This window comes from Paralichthys olivaceus, chromosome 8 (genome assembly GCF_024713975.1).
Source record: "Paralichthys olivaceus isolate ysfri-2021 chromosome 8, ASM2471397v2, whole genome shotgun sequence".
Lineage (NCBI taxonomy): Eukaryota > Metazoa > Chordata > Actinopteri > Pleuronectiformes > Paralichthyidae > Paralichthys > Paralichthys olivaceus.
Genome location: NC_091100.1, coordinates 8,915,997 through 8,935,798, shown reverse-complemented (window position 1 = coordinate 8,935,798; position 19,802 = coordinate 8,915,997). Strand labels below are relative to the sequence as shown.

Below are 19,802 nucleotides of genomic sequence, written 5' to 3'. Positions count from 1 at the left end.
AGATATAATGTCAAGCAATCAGTGAGTAATTAAAGCAAAATAAAAGACAGACAGAAGAAAATAAACTAAAAAATAAAAGAATCATGTCAAATAGGATTTGCAGTAATGCCATTTTATGAAAATCACAGTTGTGAGGCGATTAAAAAATAAAGGTTCAGACCACATGTCCAGTAAAAGCAGGTTTATAAACATGTATTTTAAGAGCACATTCACAGGATGATGATAAATTGTATTCATGTAACAGTAACTTTATACTTGACTCATTCCATGTTGTCTTTAAGAGACAATGTTAAAATGTAAACCTGCAGCTCTTCACCTGATCTGTGTTTGTTATCCTCACAGTCAACCACATGTGGGTAAAAGTTCACGGAAGCGCGTGCATGAGCCACATGATCACGTGACCGACGACCTTCCCTCCACTCGGGTGTTATGTTGAAATCGGTGCCCCCGAGGAAAACCTGTCCCCCTTTCCTTCCGCCTGCAGCCAACACACGATCCTCTCACTCACCGCCGACAGGGAGCGCAGCGGGAGAGACACAATTCTACGAGGGAAACACAAGTCGTCACCACACTTGGTCTGTGCGCGTGTCCGCAGTCCCTCTGTCATGATGGCGTTCTTCACCCAGCAGCTCCGCAGATCTCTGTCCACCTCTGCGCTCAGACACGTCGCTATCAAACATGTGACGATCATCGGAGGGGGACAGATGGGCGCCGGGATCGCACAGGTGAGCGGACACGCGTCTTCCGGGTTGTGTTTAGCCTCGTAGCTAACAGTTAGCTTCAGTAAAAAATAGTCACCTGCCGGAGGACGTACGGGGACAGGACTGAAGTTTCACTCACTGCTGCTAACAGAGAATCCTGCTGTTATCGAACCCTCATCGCTGAGTGACTTGTTGACCCATTATTTAATGGCACAGTTTGCCAAATTAAAAAAGTTTTCAAATGTAAACGCTGCCCCGGATCAGACTGCAAGAGGCTGATATCTGCAGATCAGCCAGGGATCAGGTGAGACTCTGTTTCCCTGTGGTTTAATGTGACAACACTGGATTCTGTTCAGGGAGTTTTAGAAGATGCTCGCTGTGCCACGTGGTCCTTGTGTAAAGTTTTGCATTATTACTTTTCATGTACACGAACCCGTCCAGCTGTTCAACCATCATACCATTATAATATGTCTCCACCTTTTCCCAGCGTGCACTGCTCTGCTCACCATCGACAGCAAAACGTTTTTTCATTCATCATTCATTTTGTGACTGTAAACGCATTAAGTTCCTGAACTGAGTTATTGTGCAGAAAAAAACAGCTCAGGCCAGTCAAGGCTTTAAAGAGATGGTTCACCCAATAATGAAATTTAACTCATTATCTACTCACCACTGTGCAGGTGGAGGTGGTGGGTGAAGTGTTTGAGTCCACGAAACACTTCTGGATTATCAGGGGTAAACAGTGTTGCAGCCAAATCCAGTACAATTAAAGTAAATGGAGACCATTTCTTCAAATGTAAAAAAACACAAAAACAACTTCTACAGACTATATTCTAGGAGGTCAGGCGTATATATACTCTCACTTCAGCGTCAATGACAAGTTTTAATTTGCCCCCTGAAGGTTGCTGCAACGACTGGCCACTCGGTGACGCTGGTGGACACATCTGAGGACATCCTGAAAAAGGCCGTCAAGGGAATCGAAGGGAGCCTTAAAAGAGTGGTGAAGAAGAAGTTCGCTGAGAAGCCGGAGGTGAGAAGCAGCAGATCAACAGACAAAATACAACGTGTTGAGAAACGGAGTGAAATGTGTGTAATTAATGGATGAGGATGTATTTTGTGTGTATTCAGGCAGGTGAGGAGTTCATCCAGAAAGTCCTACAGAATGTGTCAACGTCCACAGATGCTGGATCTGCCGCTCAGAGCTCAGATCTCGTGTTGGAGGCTATCGTGGAAAATCTGAAAGTCAAGCAGGATCTGTTTGGTCGGCTTGACAAGCTGGCACCGGAGTAAGCACTGTCGCCTTACTGTGTTCGATTAGAAGCAAGTGTAACATCATTCCACTTCTCTATTTTCTGGGTTTTATAAGTTGTTTGTGTTGTTTCTAATTCAGTAATAAGTTTTTAAAAAACACTGAACGATATTAATTTCCCAACATGAGAGGGCACATGTTGTATGTCTGACTCATGTGTTACTCACTAACTGTGTTCCTGTACTTTCTTAGACACGCCATCTTTGCCAGCAACACATCCTCTCTGCCCATCTCTGACATCGCCAGCTCCACCAGCAGACTCGACAGATTCGGCGGCCTTCACTTCTTCAACCCCGTCCCCATGATGAAACTTGTAGAAGTGAGGCCCCAGAAAAAAATCTGTGATTTATTTATGTGATGTGTATTGAACAGGGACAACACAGATTCAAATAGTTGCATCTCTAAGACGTGATGCAGTAGATGTGATGTCCATAGTATACAATAAGTATTAACGTTTGTCTAATCTGCAGGTCATTGGAACTTCGGCAACAAGCCAAGAGACGTTTGATTCCCTCCTAAACTTCAGCAAAATGCTCGGTAAAACACCAGTGTCCTGCAAGGTGAGATCTGCTGACTGATGTCGGTACTTCCGTCATCTCTTACAGAGTGTATCTGTCCACTCAGCAGTAACTGACCTCTCTTTACCCAGGATACACCAGGGTTCATTGTAAACCGCCTGCTGGTTCCTTACATAATGGAGGCCATCCGGTTGCATGAGAGAGGTTTGTATAACTGGAAACACAGTGAAAGAATCTAGATCAAATTTCTGAGCTCTCACTTATTTTTTAATGTTTGCTTGATTTCTGCAGCTTTGCTTGTAAAGTACATGGTTTTCTGATTTTCTCTTTTCTTCCTCAGGTCACGGATCCAAAGAGGACATTGATGTTGCCATGAAACTTGGTGCTGGTTATCCCATGGGACCCTTCGAGCTCTCAGATTACGTAGGATTAGACACTATGAAATTTATCATGGACGGTGAGTGAACTGTGTGGTAAATATTGAGCGTGTATGACTTTCATTTAAAATTTCATTTGTTTGGCCTTTTACACGTTCATAATTTCAGTCTAGGGGATTACTAGAATAGGTTTACATGCCGAATACTCATTTTTTTGTCTCATACCATACACAGCTGCAGCGTCTCTTTGCACCCTTAGTCTGAACCACTCATGATCCAACTCCCAAATAGCACAGTCTGCTCTGATTGGTCAGCTGGTCCACTCTTTTGTGATTGGTTAATTGCTCATAGCGTGTGTCAGAAATGTCACGCACCAGAGACTCCCAGATCAGCTGTGCTTACAGCTGTTCTGTCGCTACAAGAACAGTGGCGTCGGTTCTGCTGTACCTATATGAGCCAAACTAGCCAGTAGACAGAGACATGTTCCCTGGTGACAAAAAGCAGGAATGCAGAAGAGGCGTTTCAGAAACGGGTTGTCTGTAGAAGACAAGGACTCCCTTGACTGTGTACTTGGGCCTTTGTAACTAAAGAGATCATTTACACATAAGTTACATGACACTAAAGGAAAAGCAGAAAAAAATCTAATATTGGCACAGATGTTTCAGTCTAGAGAAACTACTGCAAGAAAGGAGAAACAAAGCTAATTTGAATAAATGTAACGTCTACTATTGCATTTTTTTTAGGTTGGACTGCAAAGGACCCAGACAACCCACTGTTTGGCCAGAGTGAGCTGCTGAACAAGTTGGTTGCAGAGGGAAAATATGGCAGAAAGACTGGAGAAGGATTCTACAAGTACAAATAGATACGTTTTACTGTGTTTTGTGTGGAGGGACAAGTCCGAACTTCAGAAAATAAGCTATCAAAGGACTAATAAGAAATAGATAAAGTGCCTTCTATGTTAAAGGTGAACTTTTGTCTGTCAGCCCATTTTCTTGTGCATGTCGTCCAAGGAATATCTATGAGTGAAGAGAATACATTTAATTGAATAAAATGGATTTTTCAATTACTTGGCGTTTGACTGTTTTGCAGATACACATGAACATCAGTGAGATTCATGCTCAACATCAAATGTGAAGGCCTCGTATCCCTCTTCAGTAGATGGATATGAAAACAGCAGTTAGGTCAAACTCTGCTCACGTGTCATTCTGCACAATACATGAAGAAACTAAGCAATCAACACATCACATATATAATATAATTATTATACTTAATCTACTTTATATTGTAATTCTACTACTGCATTCTTGGCTTGGCATTTTGAAAGTAAATTGACTTGATCCACAGAATGAGTAATGTGTCAGATGCTTTACAAAACATCTCACATCACGAACACAAGGTGGTGCTGTTTCATTTGAAATGGGGACATATTAGAGGCACAATTCAGATTTAGTCATTTTCTTTGATCTTTGCTCTTTGATCCCACAATGTTTATGTCATAAAATTGTTACCTTCAGATTTTTAAAGTTTGACAGTTCAGGAGAAAGTCACCTTGTCACCTAGATGTAAGATTTTCATACTTGGATGATGGGCTTTTCATTATCATTGCAATAATACAGTATCTGTGTGTTCTTTATAGTTTTAATTACTTATCAATCTAAAATAATATCTTAAGAAGTTACATTTCTGATTCATGGTGTTGAACTGATTTAGTTAGACTTGTAATCTCTAAGGGCGACACAGACTTTTACATCTGGGACTTCGAGCTCCGGTCTTTCCACCACACGAGTGATCACATGAGCCAATGGTGCCTTTTTATTTTTCTTTAAAAAAACAAAATAAAAACCAAACAAAAAAACATGTTGAAACAGTTCAAATATGACCACTTGGGAAGCAAAATGCTTAACCAAGAGGACAGTGACCCAGAATATGATAACTAAAAAAGGAATTCATCAAGTAATACTAAAATAGAGCATTAAAATCAAAAATGTTACAGAGATGCTTGCATGGAATAAACAACATGGCTAAAGACACACTATTAGCTACCAGAGAGAAAAGACAAAGGTCCATTGCAATAAAAGAAAGACTGCCAAGTGCTGGGGTAAATATATATATCTGCTTCATTTGTCATGTTTCAGAACAATAAAATATAGGCCTCTGAGCTATCACTCTTGCCTTTGTCCTAATGTTGCCTGCAAAAATACCAAGAAAATTGACATATCCTGACAGTTTTTAAAAAGTACACATACTGAGCATTATTTTACATCTGAGCAAGACTCGAGGTCACTATTTGTTACAAATAGTTATCAAAAGAAGCCTTAAGTTTCAATTTTCTGCAAGACGCTTCAACAAGAAAAATGGCTTTCCTGTGTCCAAAGCTTATTTTCATATATACCACTATATAAAAAAACAATATTTAAAAAAAAATCACTAAAATATACACCGAGAAATTGAAACGAGGGTTCAAGATACAAAAAAAGCATTCAAAATAAAATTCAGTTTAAAATGAAAAGCAAATCAAATCATTGATCCTTTTTTGCACCAACTGGTCAGCAACAAACTAAAATGGCGTCTTGAGGACGTTTCTTTAGACGAGATGAGATCCCTCCATCTTCCTTAGTGCAGTCTAAAAAGAGGTGTTTGGTCAGTCGAGTGAAACCTCAAAGGGTCTCAAAAAATCCAGTGAGAGAGAGACGAGGGGAGGGGGTGAGGGCGTGAAGGTCGGCCTAATAAAACTATACAAATGAACAGAGGTGACAAATAAGTTACAATAACTTAGGGACGGGTGTCTGGAGAGTTTGGGCAGTGCAGGGGGAAGAAGTTTGTGTGCACATCAAAAATTGCTGCTGTTGTTTTTTTTTCTTTTCAGTGCAGTGCCTTGGATCGTGGTAAAGCTCGAGTCGTAACAGGAACCTGACAAAACACAGACGTCAATTCTGGGTTTTTCCCGTGCGAGAGTGTGGTTTTCGTGAGGGTGCTCCGACTAATCATGATTGTCTTGTTCAGTTCAGTGTCTCTACAGCAGGCGCCTTCAGTAAGGAAGTGTTGTCAAACAGTGAAGTGTTTTTTGGTGATGGTGGTGGTGGCGTGTGACTGTGTCGAAGGGAGTAGGGGTAGTTGGGGTGGGACGGGGGGGGGGGGGGTCCTCTGAGAAGTGGAGGCTTCAGTTTGGAGATTTAAGGGTCTTCATGAAATCTAACAGGCCTCCATCTCTAGAAGAGGGCCCGTAGCTGCTGCCTTCGCTTTGCATGTGGAGAAATTGTTCCGTTTTCCTCCTGATGAGCAAAAGAGGAGAAAAAGTGGATTAATCAGCTGCATCTCTGTACAGAAGAAATCTGCTGAAAAACAAAACAGAGGAAAACACAGGTCACGTCCACATTAACCAAAACCAGACATATCAAGATGACTCATAATGACTCAAAAGTGTCTCACCGTGCAAACATGCCTCCCCCACATTAGGGAGGGACAAATTACAATCTTTACAATCAACATGATCAATCATTAGAGTGTTTTGTTCTTAGTGTTACAGCTGATTGAATGAAAGCTGCAGTGTCGGGCCCGCACTGAACTACAGAGGGGTTATAGGTCAGCGACAGGATGTGGGCTGGTCTGGCTTTCATCTAGTCTGGCATGGGGGTTACCGTGACCCAGCTGGAAATGCCGCGCTCGTCTGTGCCCTCCCCTGACTGACTCACTCCTCCTCCTCCTCCCCTCTCAAGGCGAGCAACCGATTGTGCAGCTTCTGGTTTGACATTTAGGCTGCCACTGCAGGTGGCTGATGGGAAAACAAGATGGAGAAATGTTCTCTGCGCAGGAGGATCATCGCATTGACCCAGCTGGTTAAAACAAGCAACTGTCATGGAATCGCTGGTGGTAATTATCTGAACCAACACAGTTCAGGTGCAGGTCGACGCTGTGGTGTAAAAGAAAAATGTTACCTGACTGCTCCATCCACTTCACAGAGACTGAATGTGAATGAAATTTGGCCCCTTTCCCTGACGGGAAAATTGTTTGTCAAGCTGCAAAAAGTGTTCTTTTCCTTCTCATGATCTGAGCTCGAGCTAACCAAACCCAGTCAGCTTAAGTTATTGACAAGCCAGGGAGAGTTATTTTAGACCAGAGCGGCATCAAATAGAATCTGTGATCAAAGTGGAGAGGCAGAGACAGAGGTGGATGGCTGCCTCTTGCGACTAAAAAGATGGATGTTTTGTGAAGACGAGGGAAAAAAAACGGTATTAGTTTGCCTCTCCCTTGTGGCAAAGCCAAGAGTGTGTTATTGTAGGAGAGAAGTCAGCTGAGCCCTGCTGCATCTTAACACTCCAAATTCTCACACACACACACACACACACACACACACACACACACACACACACACACACACACACACACACACACACACACACACACACACACACACACCATCCTGCAGACTGCTTTACCACATGTGGATAAAAGGGAACAGACAGAGGCCACCTTTCCCAAGGAGAGCTGACCCCGAGCCGCACAGAGCAGAAACTGAAAGGAACACAGTGCTCTGAGAGAAAGAGAGAGAGCCCCTGTCGCTTTTATTTACCTCCGCCGCCCTCCCTCTTTTCATCCCAGGATCTCAAAGCCGGCCCGCACGCCCGGTGCTGCACCCTGTTTCCTGGGGAGCATTTTTCCTCCCCCACCACAGACATGAAAAGCATTGGCCTTCCTGCCCGGGGAAGAGGCCTGAAGGGCTGCGGGCGAGAAAAGTGTGTGTGTGTGTGTGTGTGTGTGTGTGTGTGTGCGTGTGTGTGTGTGTGTGTGTGTGTGTGTGTCTTTTTAAAAAAAGGTTGGTGGTAACAGCAGGGATGTGTGCTTGCGTGGTGGTTGGTTGTAGGGGGCAGCAGGCCAGCGCTTCACAAGGTCCAGTCGACACAAACACTGGGATTCAGGAGCAACTTGACCCCTCCTCTCCTCTCCCCTCACCTCACCTCCCTTCATCTCCTCCTCCTCCTCCTCTCTCTACATTAGTGCTCAGGAATGCCGGCTGGAGGTTTTTTTTTGCAGGAAATGAAACGCTCCTCTGTTCAGACAGCTAGCAAAGGTTTAGTCTCCCCCCGTCTCTCTCCCCCAATTCCTTTCCCTCTACGGGACGGAGGGAGGGAGGGAAAGGGGAAGCAGTCGGACAAGCTCTCGCCCAGCTTTTGAAGTGTGGGAGGTTAAGATAACTGGCACAGCCTCGCGTCTCAATCGCCGCTTTCACCTCCCCGGTCGAATCAAAGAGCCCGCAGCTGGGGCCCGCCTGCCTTATAGCCCCTTAACCTCCAAACCCACCAACCCACCAACCCACCCACCTCCGCAGCTCCTTCCCTCGCTCCCTACACAGAGCTCTGGGGTTTCTTTCTGTGCCATTAAAAGGGAAAACACTGCTGACAAATTACTCTAAATATAAGCCAAGTGGAGAGAGGTGTCTCCAGCGCAGGCTGAGGAGCAGACTTTACCATGGCAGAGGAGAGAGGGAAAGACTGGGGGGAGATGGAGAGGAATCCAAGTGAAGGACGATTTGTGATTCCTGTTTATTACAACTTGTTTTCATTAACCTGATGTGCGAGATGCTTTGTTTCACCAAAACATTTCAGATTTGATTCAGCACACACTTAAAAAAAGAAATATGGCAGGTGGTTGGATGAAACAACTGTCAATCATGGTTGCCAAGGACACCAATTAAGAGAAGAATGAAAAGCACCCAGTGTCATCGATTGCTCTTGTTTGTAAAGAAATACTGATGCTACAGTAGCATCTATGCTAACATAGTTAAGAGGTGCCTTGTTACTAATTAAATCACTTATCACGCACCAACTGATTATTTTCATCATCCATATATCCGTCAACAATTTTTTGGATTTGCTGTTTAATTGTTTTGTCCAAAGATTGTCAATAAAAATGTAAAACTGCAAATAAAAAATTATAGTCTATAGTTAAAAAGGGCTTTGTTTGTTTGATCAACATCCAAAAACCCGAAGATATATTCAAAATGAAAAGGGGCTGAAACCAGTGAATGTTTGAGGTTTTAGCTTGTAAATAATAAAACAGAACCAACTATAATTGCACTCAGTAGAGCGCATTCCTCCAAGACCCAATAGTCTCCTTAAATAGATGTAATCAAGCACCAACTGCACATACTCAGATATCAGTCCCATAAATATACCTGATTTTTCATCAAGATCCATGAACTGTTTTGTGGGAAATTGTCAATAACGTCAGAAAATAAGACCTACATTCAATGGGCTCTTCCCTGAGCCGTACCACATCCCTCCACCAAGTTTCATGGAAATCCCTTTGGTAGATTTGTGTAATTTTGGTCACAAACAAAAAAATAGACGGAGGTGAAAACACGACCTCCTCGGCAGAGGTAACTAAATCGACCAAATCTAATCAGGATCAGTGCTGAAACCTGAGATCCAACAAAAACTCTCTGTCAATTCTTTCTCTCTGTTTCATCATCCTCTGAGGTCACACCAACAGATCACGAGCTCCATCAAAGAAAACATCGACACATTCAGACTCTGCTGTGGTGACAAGTCTTGGCTTTGACCTCTGCCTGGACTGCACAGTTCACTTTGGTGACACCTTCTCAAAGCAGCCTCCTCTATAAAGTTGTGGCAGAGCTTCTCTCAAACACACCAAGGGAAAAATAAAAAAGAGGCAGGGTAATAAAAAAAAGCACCTGGAAGAGAAGGCAAAGTCTTAAACTAAATTCTCTGCCCTGTCAGCACTTTCTTGGCTCTGAGACATTCAACTTAAAAAGAAATTGCCGCTTTAAAAAAGCTTTTTAACCTCCAATCAAAAGTCAGGCTCAGGGGGGCTGTTGTGTCTTTTCCACAGGGGGATATCAGAAACTAACAGGTCAGTCAGGAGGGGCTTAAACTGAAACAGTGGGGAAGAGAAAGAAAAGAGGAGGAAAGACTTAAATATTGGAGCGTAAAGAAGGGTGGGGACTGGTTGTGGTCAAAGGGGGGAAAGGGGAGGAGGGGAGTCACTGAAAAAACCCAAACCTCAGGCATGTGTGGGTGAGACGAGGGGAGCACAGGAGGGTGTGGGAGGAAGGGGGGAGGTAGTGGGAGGCATTGCCCACATCTGAGGCGGCATCGCTGGGGGGCCCGGGCAGCTGAAGTCTGGCCGTGTGCCCCCGCACCGCTCAGTCTGAGCCGCTGCAGGCTGGGGGGGGTGTTGAGGGGGGGGAGGTTAAAGCACATTCAAAGGGCCTACACAATGACGGCTCCCTCTGCTGTGGTCTCGCTTCAAAGGCCGCCACCGCCGCTCATATTCACCACCAGGACAGAGGAGAGGAGCAGGGAAGAGGAGGAGCGGCGACGGAGAGGAGTAAAGTGGCAGAAAATGAGCGAGGGATGAAAATGAGAAGGGGCTGAGGGTTTTTGCCTCCTCTGACAATTACCAGACCGTGTGGAGTAAAATAAAAATAAACACTGCTTCCCTCAGACCTCGCTGTTCTCTTCCTGTCTGTGCCCCAACATTACCTGGGGGCCTTTCGTTCACAGATAAGAATCTCACAAGCGTTTTTACAAGGCCACATATCTCCGCCTCTTCCCAAAACAAGAACAAAATAGGGGGGTTTGCAATGGTGGGTAGACACAGAGAGAGAGAGGGAGGAAGTGAAGAAGACATTACAAAAAAATGAAAGCTGAGAGACTGGACCCTCATACTGTTACTGCAGCTGACCAAACCACAACACAATGGGCCCGTGACTCAATCAAAACAAATTTCAAGCCTCAGTCTAAACAATGGCGGCACTTTAGCTGCATGTAAACACAGATCTTTAAGAGGGTTATATCCTCATCTTAATGGTTTTCTCTCTTCCTCTCGAGTGTGTTGCCAGGTCAGGATGAGACAACCTTGTCAGAGTCCAAGATTTGTACTTCTGAGCTAAAACCACACTCTTGCATTACACCACGTTTGACATACTGCCACCCTCTGGAAGTCCATATACTTCCAGAGTGCTTGGGGGGGGGTATTTTTCTCTACAGAGTCTGCTTTGTGGAAGTCAGGGGGGAAGGAGAGGACAGTGAGTGAACCTTTTCCAATTCTATATCCTCCGCACAGCAACATTAGCCAGGGCGTTGCTCTGATTTCAGCCCAAATCTCTCTCTTCTCGCTCCACTTCCCACCCGACGAATTCTTTTTTCTGTGAAGAAGTACAATTTTAAAAACAACTGAGAGCGAGACCTAGAATCCTTCTTTTTGTGATCTGGATTCCTTCCTCAATTATCCCAGGTCACTAATAAGGGAGGGTGTGGAGCCACTGGGCTGTGCCGCAGCAGCCTAGAGGCTCAGTGCCAAATTGAAACGACTCGGGAAATAGAGGCGGACACTGGATCTTGCCTAATTGCGGCTGGAGTGTGTGTGGCTGCTCGGATGTGTGTGAAATGTGCAGAGAGTGATGAGGGTCTGGTGGAGAGACACACAGAGAGAGAAACGATGAGAGGTAACAAATAGAGAGAGGCAGGAAATAAATAAGGGATGGAGACTAAACTATGAGTGGCAGTCGAGTGAGATTGGGCAAACTCAGAACTCTCCAGAATGAGGGATTTTCTTCGCTCTCCCTTTTCCCTTACACACTCACTCACTCCCTCTCTCTCCTCTATTCTCTCCTTCCTCTTTGCTCATCAAAAGTCTTTTGACAGCTGACTTCTGGCTGCACACATCAGAGGGAGCAGAGCCGGGGCACGACAGAAGAGAGGAGGAGGAGGAGGAGGTGGAAGAGAGAGTCGCCACCAAAGCTCCTGCTACACTTTTTCTTTTCATGTTTCTGCACCAGGACATGTGGCTAGAAATGAGCCTTGACGCACTGACAAAGAACAATTCTTAAAAAGCCAAGATATCCAGAATCATTTGATGAAAAAAACACAAGCATACAGGAAAACTGGCCTGTAAAGACGTTAATTTAGCATGTCGACAAAAGAGCACCTTCATAAGAGTCGGAACGAGATGACTCATGTAGTTTTATGGCAGTTTGCAAGTGTTTGCAACTCCACAGTTCCCACCAGACAAATAAAAAAGCCACCTTTGTTAGGAGTGTCTCCCCTTGTGAAAAAAATGTGCAGCAGCCGAGACAGAAGAAAGCCTCCAGGGCACGTATGTATCTCGTCCAGATAACCATCTTAAAGGCTGTGAATCAGAGGGGCTGAGTCAAACAAAAGGCTAACAGGGCGAGAGGAAGCAAGAGACGGGAGAAACAAAATAAAGAAAAAGTGAGGAAAGGAGGAGTTTCAGTGCGCTCTTAAAGTCGGTGTGAAGAAAAAACAGGGCCAGAGGGTAAGAGACGGAAATCCTAATTTCACAATGTCAGAGTAATGACTTCTCAGAGTGCTCTTCCACTGTGGTGAGAGCCAGCTGTGTGGCTGGCCCAGTGTTTGACGTGCTAAAGATAACAAAGAGAACCAATGTCAAACCATAAAACACAGCTCGACGACTCAACTCCCGGTTTGCCTCACAGGCAGAAAAACTCAGCAATGGCCATAAAGTATGTTAATATAAAAACGTTTCAAGTCAATTTTTCCCTCCATAAAATCTACCGAGAATGAATCATTTCATCTTGTAATGCTGGATGTTCTTCATTATGATGGTGCAGATGCTAAAAATAAAATCTGATGGAGCAAAACGTGTAGAGAATGTGTCTGAAGAATTAAGTCACTAACAAATGCCCGTCCGGATTTTTCATACAGGGGTAGAGACAGATGGGGTAGAGGCTGGGGCAGATGAAAAGAAATAGACAAACGAGTTCATTTAAAGATGTTTTTTGGCGTCTACACCGAGCTAACCTCAATCCAGCTCTTTGGGATCTGCATAAATTGAGGGCTTGGGGAGTTGTGGCAGTATCCTTGGTATTATGCATATTAGTTTAAGGCTGTCACTGAGAATCAGCAAGGGTGTCCATCCCGCTGCGGCTAGGCACTGCTAATTATTGGATCAGAGATAAAGTGCTTTTTAGCGCTTGCATTCGCTGCCTCCGCTTTCTCCGCTTTGAAAAGTGGCAGTGGCGAAAAAGAGAAAAAAAACGGAGAAAAGAAAAGCCGCCCAACCAATTTTGGGTTCAGAGAGAGCCACTGGGTCAGGAATCGATCAAGTGGAAAACCTTTGTCTGGTTGGGGTGATTTCGACTTAAGACCAGATTTGTCACATCTGCCTGGCTTCTCCTGCTGCCGAAAGGGAGCGGAATAACAGGATGCTACCCGACTCACTGGGAGGGGAGAGGGAAGGAGATGGATGGAAGGCAAACAGATCCATAGTGAGTGAGGAAGATTGAAAGAGGGAGAGGAGATTTGCCTTCCTCACACATTGGGAAATGTTAATCCTCTTTAACAAAAGAGGGACAGGTGACAGTTTGGAGAGGGGTTGACATGTGTCATGAATCAATACATCTCAACATATCTTTCACATGTTTAAAAAAAAAACGCTACAGGAGTGCCTTTGTTATGGAAGCATTATAGACACCCTGAAACCCCAGATACCGTGAAATCTTGTTAAGGTATAGCATCTCATTAAGTTCCTGCCAAACGAGCTGCTGTGTCCTGCTCCGCTCCACAAAGATGCAGAGAGAGACAACACATGTAGTCCATATGGAGCTGAGCTGACGTCTTAGCCTTCACCAGCAGTAAAAAAAAAAATGTTCTGGGCTCACAAAAGTGTTTTCAGATGTATTATTTTGAAAACACAAGAGTGGATGAGCTGATATTCAAAGCAACATTTGCAAAACCCACAAGTTTTTCTGACACACGATGGAAGAAAAATAAGCCACAAACCACTGAAACGACGTCCTTGACCTTCATCCAATCAGCACTGAACACAAAATACACTGATTTGACCAGTTTAACATACACACACATGCACGTTTACATACACACACAGAAAATCCAGTGCCTATTGTGCTGAGGCCTTTGTGCAAACAATCCCTCTTCAGGCCTGAACACCACCGACACAATGACTATGGTGAGGTTAGGGTGGACCTTTTTAGGATTAGTCTGTGAGTACATACTCTCAAGTCAGTGTTTGGCAGATTAAAAAAGACTGGACATAAAACTGAACTGGACCAGACAGGAAGGGGATAGAGGGGGGTTGTCTTACCATTTTCTCAGATGTACGCCGTTTTCATTCTCTGGCCTGTACCTGCAGAAAATTGCATCTTTTTTAAAAAGTTTTTTTGGGGGGGGAAGTTTCTGGACAGCATTGATCTTTACCATCCATTTGGCCTACACAGTGTGCAGACCAAAATAACAAAAGAAATGGACATTTTACTTAAGATGTAATTCTCAATGGATTACACTTGCAGTGCTGAGAGGAAGCTCAGGAGCGCAGCCATACAAGGTCAGCAGAAAGACAGATTGTAATGTAGCAAGCAAACAAGTAATGCAAAGCCCAGAATTGGTAAATCGTCGTATAGAATGGACAGACTAATCCCAAAGTAGGTGTCATGTGTTAAGAGAGAGGCAAGGGACAGACAAATGGAAGGATGTCCACAAAAAAATGAATGAGTGAGTAAACGGCCTGCACAGAATCCAGACGCCAGAATAAGGACAGCAGGTGACGTTAGTGTGGTTAGTGAAAATCTCTACATCTACTGGGAGATTAGTTTTATCTTTTTTACATCATGATGACATGAATTCTATGGGAAGATTGTGTAACTCACGACCTCCAGATACAACAGACAAAAGAATAAAGAAGAAGAGAAGGCGGCAGAGGGACTGTTGCTTACCTGTGGTCGTTTCCTGCATCTTCTCCCTCTTCCGCTTCTTCTTCTTTCCCTAAAAAATATACAGAGGAACACATAAAGTGTGGCTCCAGCACTCACGCTCACTAGACCACTCTGATATCCTGCTGCTGACTGCCATGTTCACTCATCCCCTGCTGGGCATCCAACCAGCATCCCTCGGACTCCGGACTCCGCCGCAAAACTGCCCCGCTGAGAGGGATGGACCAACAAAGCATCCGATTCAAAGTAAGTGTTCTCTACCTTCTCTCAACTACTTTTTTAAATAAGTGACTTCCTTTCTATTATTTTAGGGCCTTTCCTGAGTTATTTCCTAATCATAAAGCGACACCTTGCTCTACTGTTGTGACCGTCCTGTGTCAGACTTCCACTAGCCCTTTTTCAAGTGCAATTAAAAACGCTCACCATAATTAGGCTAGTCGAGCTCAATGACTGAAGAGTGCCACTCTTTTTCCAGCAACGTGGTGGGAGTGTGTGAGGATTTATAGCTTATGCTAAATCCCCAGGGGGGAGACTATAGGTATAGATAGCAGCGTAGAGTCGTTCTAGTCAAATATGAGCAGCACTTTGGTTTCCTGCTGCAAAGTCTGCTAATCCACTTATTCATGAGCTAATCTGCCTTCTACTGCTGCGGCAGACAGGGGAGTGGAGCGACTAAGTGAGAGTGGGTGAGAAAAAGGATGAGAGAGGGGGTACACAGGGAAAAAAAAAAACTATGAATGCTACATGCTCTCAATGCCAGTGCCTTACCTATTTTGGGTGTTTCCAGGCATGATGTGCTGCCTGAGGATTTTAATTGTGGGAGGGGACAGCGGTCACAGGGATGCTAAATGTTTTAAGTTAAAATCATTTGCTTTTACTTTTACAGTAAGAAGAAAGTCATCCCTCTATTTTTTCCCCTACACATAGAATATGTTGGCGCTAGCTATCACTGGCTGATGTTGCGTAGCAGAGCTGTGGAAGCTTCCCCCTCCTCAGCGAGGCATTTTTTGCCGTGGAGCAGTGGAGGCAGAAGGAGGAGGGATGCTGTCGGTGTCCGAGGGGAGGCAGATAAACACCACAAAGCACTTTGGTGGTGGAGTGAATGTGAGTGCCGGAGCCACACTTTTAATAAAGGCTGGTGCTCTCTCACAAATTCATACACACCACATGTACTCAGGGACACATTGCGACAACTTCCAAACACATGCACACAGACACACACCAAAAACCGACTGCATCTTAAATCCAGCTGAACCGCCCACATTCACAAACAAAACGGGCAGCTAGTAGAACAAAGGTTGCTGCTGCTGAATGATGTATACACCACCCAGCCTCCACAACTCAGGCTAAGAGTTGCCTTGTACATCCACACTGATATAGAACATCAAAGCCTAGCATAACCATTACCAGGCAATTTTCACTCACTGTGGCAATAATAATGTCCGTGATACTACAATCCATTTAAGTGTGGATGGTAATGTAGCAGTGAGTCACAGCGTTATGAATTACAAATCAGGCTGAGACAAAGGGTCCACAAATGGACCCTATTAGCACAGAGCCGAGTAGTGTGAATTAGTGTGTTTGTGTGATTATTGTGTGACATTTAAAGAACACGTCATGCAACACAGACATAAACAAACAACAAAAAACCAACATACACACTCGCAGGCGCACCTCTGCCAATCTGTTCTGTTGATACTTACATAATTGTCTCGAGCGGACCAGCCTGGGTAGAGCTGCATGTGGAGCTGCCGTTCCTTGCGGGCTAACTCATAATACTTAGCTTGCTCTTCCCGAGATAAAGCATGCCACTGTTTCAGTACAAAGGAGATTAGGGGAAAAAAATAGCATACAGTCAATTACTGGCATGCACTTGCATGTTCCCTGCATAGAGAAGTGTGCTGGTGTTTTGCTAAAGAAAAAAAAAGCTGTTTCAACTTCCAAACGTTTGTTGTATGGGGGATAAAAGAGAGACGAAGAAGAAGGGGGAACATGATGAAGAGATTAACATGCAAAAGAGCCGGAGTGGGAGAGAAGAGAAGGGGGAAAAAAACTTTGATTTCATATCAAAACACTGGTTCCAATTTAGCAGCGCTTTTTATTCAAACTATGTCAGCGAGCAATTACCCTATGCAGGCCACAAACTAGGCTTTGCTGTGGCTGGCTGCCTCAACCGCTGGGCCTATTCGTTAAGGCTTTTAACATGGCTCTGTGGTTGCACTCTTTTCCCAATCCTCAAAAGGAACAAATTTTGTCATTTCCAACCGTGCCATTATCCAGGCATATTTTATTAAAGCCAATTTGATTAAATGTCAGTTAGATAGGCAGTTTGTATCTATGCTGTTGAGAGGGAAATAATTGGCTGGGGCAATCATTATGACAATAATCATGACTGGTTCATAAAAGACTGTATGTTAATAGAGAGAGGAACCTTTGTGCTTTTTGAACTAATTGGGCCTGGAAAGTCGGTCCATACCACCTCTTAAGGGCCATGGCTCGAACCTTGATCTCTTGGTGATTTCACCCAATCAACATAGGAAAGATAAATTAGAGAAAAGGGACAATGAGACCAAGTACAGCGACTTTGTGACCTACCCTTCGTCCCAGGATCTGGTTGATGGCAGCGCTCTCCTTCAGCGTGCACTCGGCGACCACATTTGCACGCATCTCTTTCATGTAGAGCATGAAGGCGTTTAGTGGCTTCTTGATGTGCGGTCTTTTGGGCTCCTGCTCCTTTCTCTGCTCATGCTGGGGTTTCCTGCAATTAAAAGACAGAACAATAGCACTACAGATATAGTTATAGAAAAAAGGTAGAGACAGTATAGAAATTGAGAGACATAAAAGAAAGAAATCGTGGTGCCACAATGGCAACAAAAGCAGCAACCGTCTGATTGCTCTCAGCCAATGGTGAGGCAGTGTGAGAGAGGTTGCCACGCGATGGGCCCCTGCCTCTTTAATCATGTGCAGTTGTGCAGTTGCAGGCCGTCATGCAGAGAGATTACTTCACCAGTAATGGCAACCAAACACTTTTTGTCCATAGCACACTGTTAATCGCTTAAAACCAAATGCTCAAACTCACAAGCCCAAAGATTCTACTCCCTCTCCTGACTTACTTTCTAACAACCTTTCTGATTTGACAGTTTTGGTATGAGGATGGCCATGAATAATGTAAATATCAGATTTCCCACTGCACACACTGGGGATGTGAATTGAGTTCATCCAAGCACTAATCTGGGACCTGCATCTGTAGCTGGCTAAGTGTGTTGTGATCCTTGAGGCCAAATGAAGCACAGGCCTGTTATCAGTGGAGTACGGGCTTCACTGCTTATCTGCTCACATCAAGGCAAGGAGAACAAGGCTCTGACCAAGGGTTTGTTCAGCAATGGCCCGCTGTAGTGGGAGAGTGCACAAATACCTGGAAGTATGTCTTCTCAGAAAATGCTGATAGAGGGGTTGAGTGGAGAAGGTAGAGACCTTTTAACTATTAAAAACTCAAAAAAGTGTGGAAGTGTTTGATAAAAAGTCATTCTGTGTTTGCGGGACTCACATGTGCATGATGTCTGTTTCATGCGGCGGCTCGTGTTTGACCTGTGGGTTGACGATGGCCGGGTGGGGGATCCCTGTGGCGTGAGGGCCTGGGGGGCCAGGCACCATGTGGTGTGAGAACCTGCAATAACAGTGGACAACATGCACTTTAATTAGCAAGCGAGCACAGAGAAGGTCAGTGGTAAGGACAAGGTCTCGAAAAGGTCACTTAAGTGAGAAAAAACGACTGAAATGACAGTAAGAAAAAAGGAGGGAAATACATCCCCATGCTTATCTTGTTCAGATTAGATTTTCAATGCAAAATATTTCGAAAGAATGACAGCAGGGTCACCAACTTCTTGTACTTGCAGTTCTACTTGTTCTAGATCTTTCTTGCACTTTTACAGTAGAGAAGCAGTGCAAAGCTTTAATGTCCCAGAGGGTAGGACTGGCTACAGACAGTAGTCAATATGATCATTTTATGCTGGGGTAAATGAAAATGACCAAAAACAACATAGTAAAATTCTAACTATTGACCGAACATACCAATAATTCTCAACCTGCAAGATGAATCTAGAGGGTTGTGGCAGGATTGCCGGCAGGAAACAAGAAACCACTAAACACTTCTACACAAATTTAAGTTAATTTATCACATATTTCCTACCCCTAACCCTAGCCCTAAAATACAGTAAAGGTATTCCTTCAGGAAAAGTGGGTAAGTACCTAAGAAAAAGTTCCTAGTTAGGGAAAAGTTCCTAAATCAAAAATGGGCTCATATATTACTACTATTCAGATCTAAAGAGGTCTAAGGAGGGGGAGACCGCCTGGGCTTCAACAGTCGCCTGATCCTGCACCTTACATCTGGCATCACTCAGTGTGTGCCTGAAGCCCTGTCTCTGCAAACATTACACTGACGGAGAAAGATAGTAAGGAAGAAGAAACAGAGAAATGTTGGGGAGAAGGAGAGGAAAAGGCACAGGAAATGGAGGTAAAAGACACGAAAAAAAGCACTTCACAAACATGAAGTGAGGCTCAGAGAGAGAAGTGCTTCCAAAAACCTCTGATGGGGGTTAAGCAGCCATATGGTTATGCAGGGGCACGTATGCGGTGATGTGTTTGACATGTGTGCTAGGGGAAAAAGAGGAGCTGGTGTGGCTGAAGCCGCAGCAGCGCAGCAGGAACAGCCAGAGGCAGACCTCCCTGCGAAGGCAGCGGCTGCTGCTGCTGCTGCTGCTGAAGGCCAGCTTGCCTACATTCAGTGCATAAAGCCACCACAGTGTCATTTTGCAACTGATGTGGGAAGAAATTGATCCCTGTTTACACGAATTGACTGCACATGTTTTTGCTTTGTCCGTCTGCGACTCACCATCCCAGTGGTGGCGTGATCTGTCCCACTCCTCCAGGTGATAGGGAATAGAAGTTGGTCATGTCGGGGCCAGGGTGATGCCTTGGCATTCCTGCAACACAACGATGGTGCAGAGGAGTCAGATGTTGAGAATGCAAAGTCAACAACAGGACAGGGAAGCGTGTCATTACTTTGGAAACCTGTATCAAAAGGTGTGCATGAGGTTTTTGAATTATTCTGTGGTCAGACATTTTCTTCAAAACTTAGAATTTTCTTTTTTTTTTTCTTTTCAGCAAAAC

At 44.4% G+C, this 19,802-nt stretch overlaps 2 protein-coding genes across 4 annotated transcripts in view; one reads left to right on the top strand and one right to left on the bottom strand.

The window, feature by feature from the left end:
- Positions 1–502: 502 nt before the first annotated feature.
- On the top strand, positions 503–3,968 carry hadh (hydroxyacyl-CoA dehydrogenase). Its single transcript, XM_020101132.2, has 8 exons — positions 503–725; positions 1,600–1,728; positions 1,827–1,984; positions 2,200–2,326; positions 2,478–2,567; positions 2,657–2,729; positions 2,866–2,982; positions 3,646–3,968. The coding sequence occupies exons 1-8, from the start codon at positions 606–608 to the stop codon at positions 3,762–3,764; spliced, it is 933 nt and encodes a 310-aa protein (XP_019956691.2). The 5' UTR covers positions 503–605; the 3' UTR covers positions 3,765–3,968.
- A 723-nt stretch (positions 3,969–4,691) lies between these two features.
- lef1 (lymphoid enhancer-binding factor 1) overlaps positions 4,692–19,802 on the bottom strand; it is a 41,277-nt gene continuing 26,166 nt past the window's right edge. Inside the window, exons 5-11 of one of the 3 annotated variants that reach the window (XM_020101320.2) lie at positions 19,525–19,615; positions 18,181–18,300; positions 17,229–17,391; positions 16,337–16,444; positions 14,637–14,685; positions 14,009–14,050; positions 4,692–6,174 (exon numbers count right to left, since the gene is read on the bottom strand). In XM_020101320.2, coding sequence (XP_019956879.1) covers positions 14,016–14,050; positions 14,637–14,685; positions 16,337–16,444; positions 17,229–17,391; positions 18,181–18,300; positions 19,525–19,615 — 566 coding nt within the window. In that variant the 3' untranslated portion in view covers positions 4,692–6,174; positions 14,009–14,015. The remainder of the gene's footprint in view (positions 6,175–14,008; positions 14,051–14,636; positions 14,686–16,336; positions 16,445–17,228; positions 17,392–18,180; positions 18,301–19,524; positions 19,616–19,802) is intronic. The other 2 variants (XM_020101321.2, XM_020101322.2) reach the window with 2 other exon arrangements.

Excerpts from the sequence above, each read along its gene's own strand:
- hadh (XM_020101132.2), top strand. The coding sequence starts at position 606 with ATGATGGCGTTCTTCACCCAGCAGCTCCGCAGATCTCTGTCCACCTCT. Across the intron at positions 2,568-2,656 it reads AAACACCAGTGTCCTGCAAG|GATACACCAGGGTTCATTGT; the intron begins GTGAGATCTGCT and ends CTCTTTACCCAG. Across the intron at positions 2,730-2,865 it reads CATCCGGTTGCATGAGAGAG|GTCACGGATCCAAAGAGGAC; the intron begins GTTTGTATAACT and ends TTTCTTCCTCAG.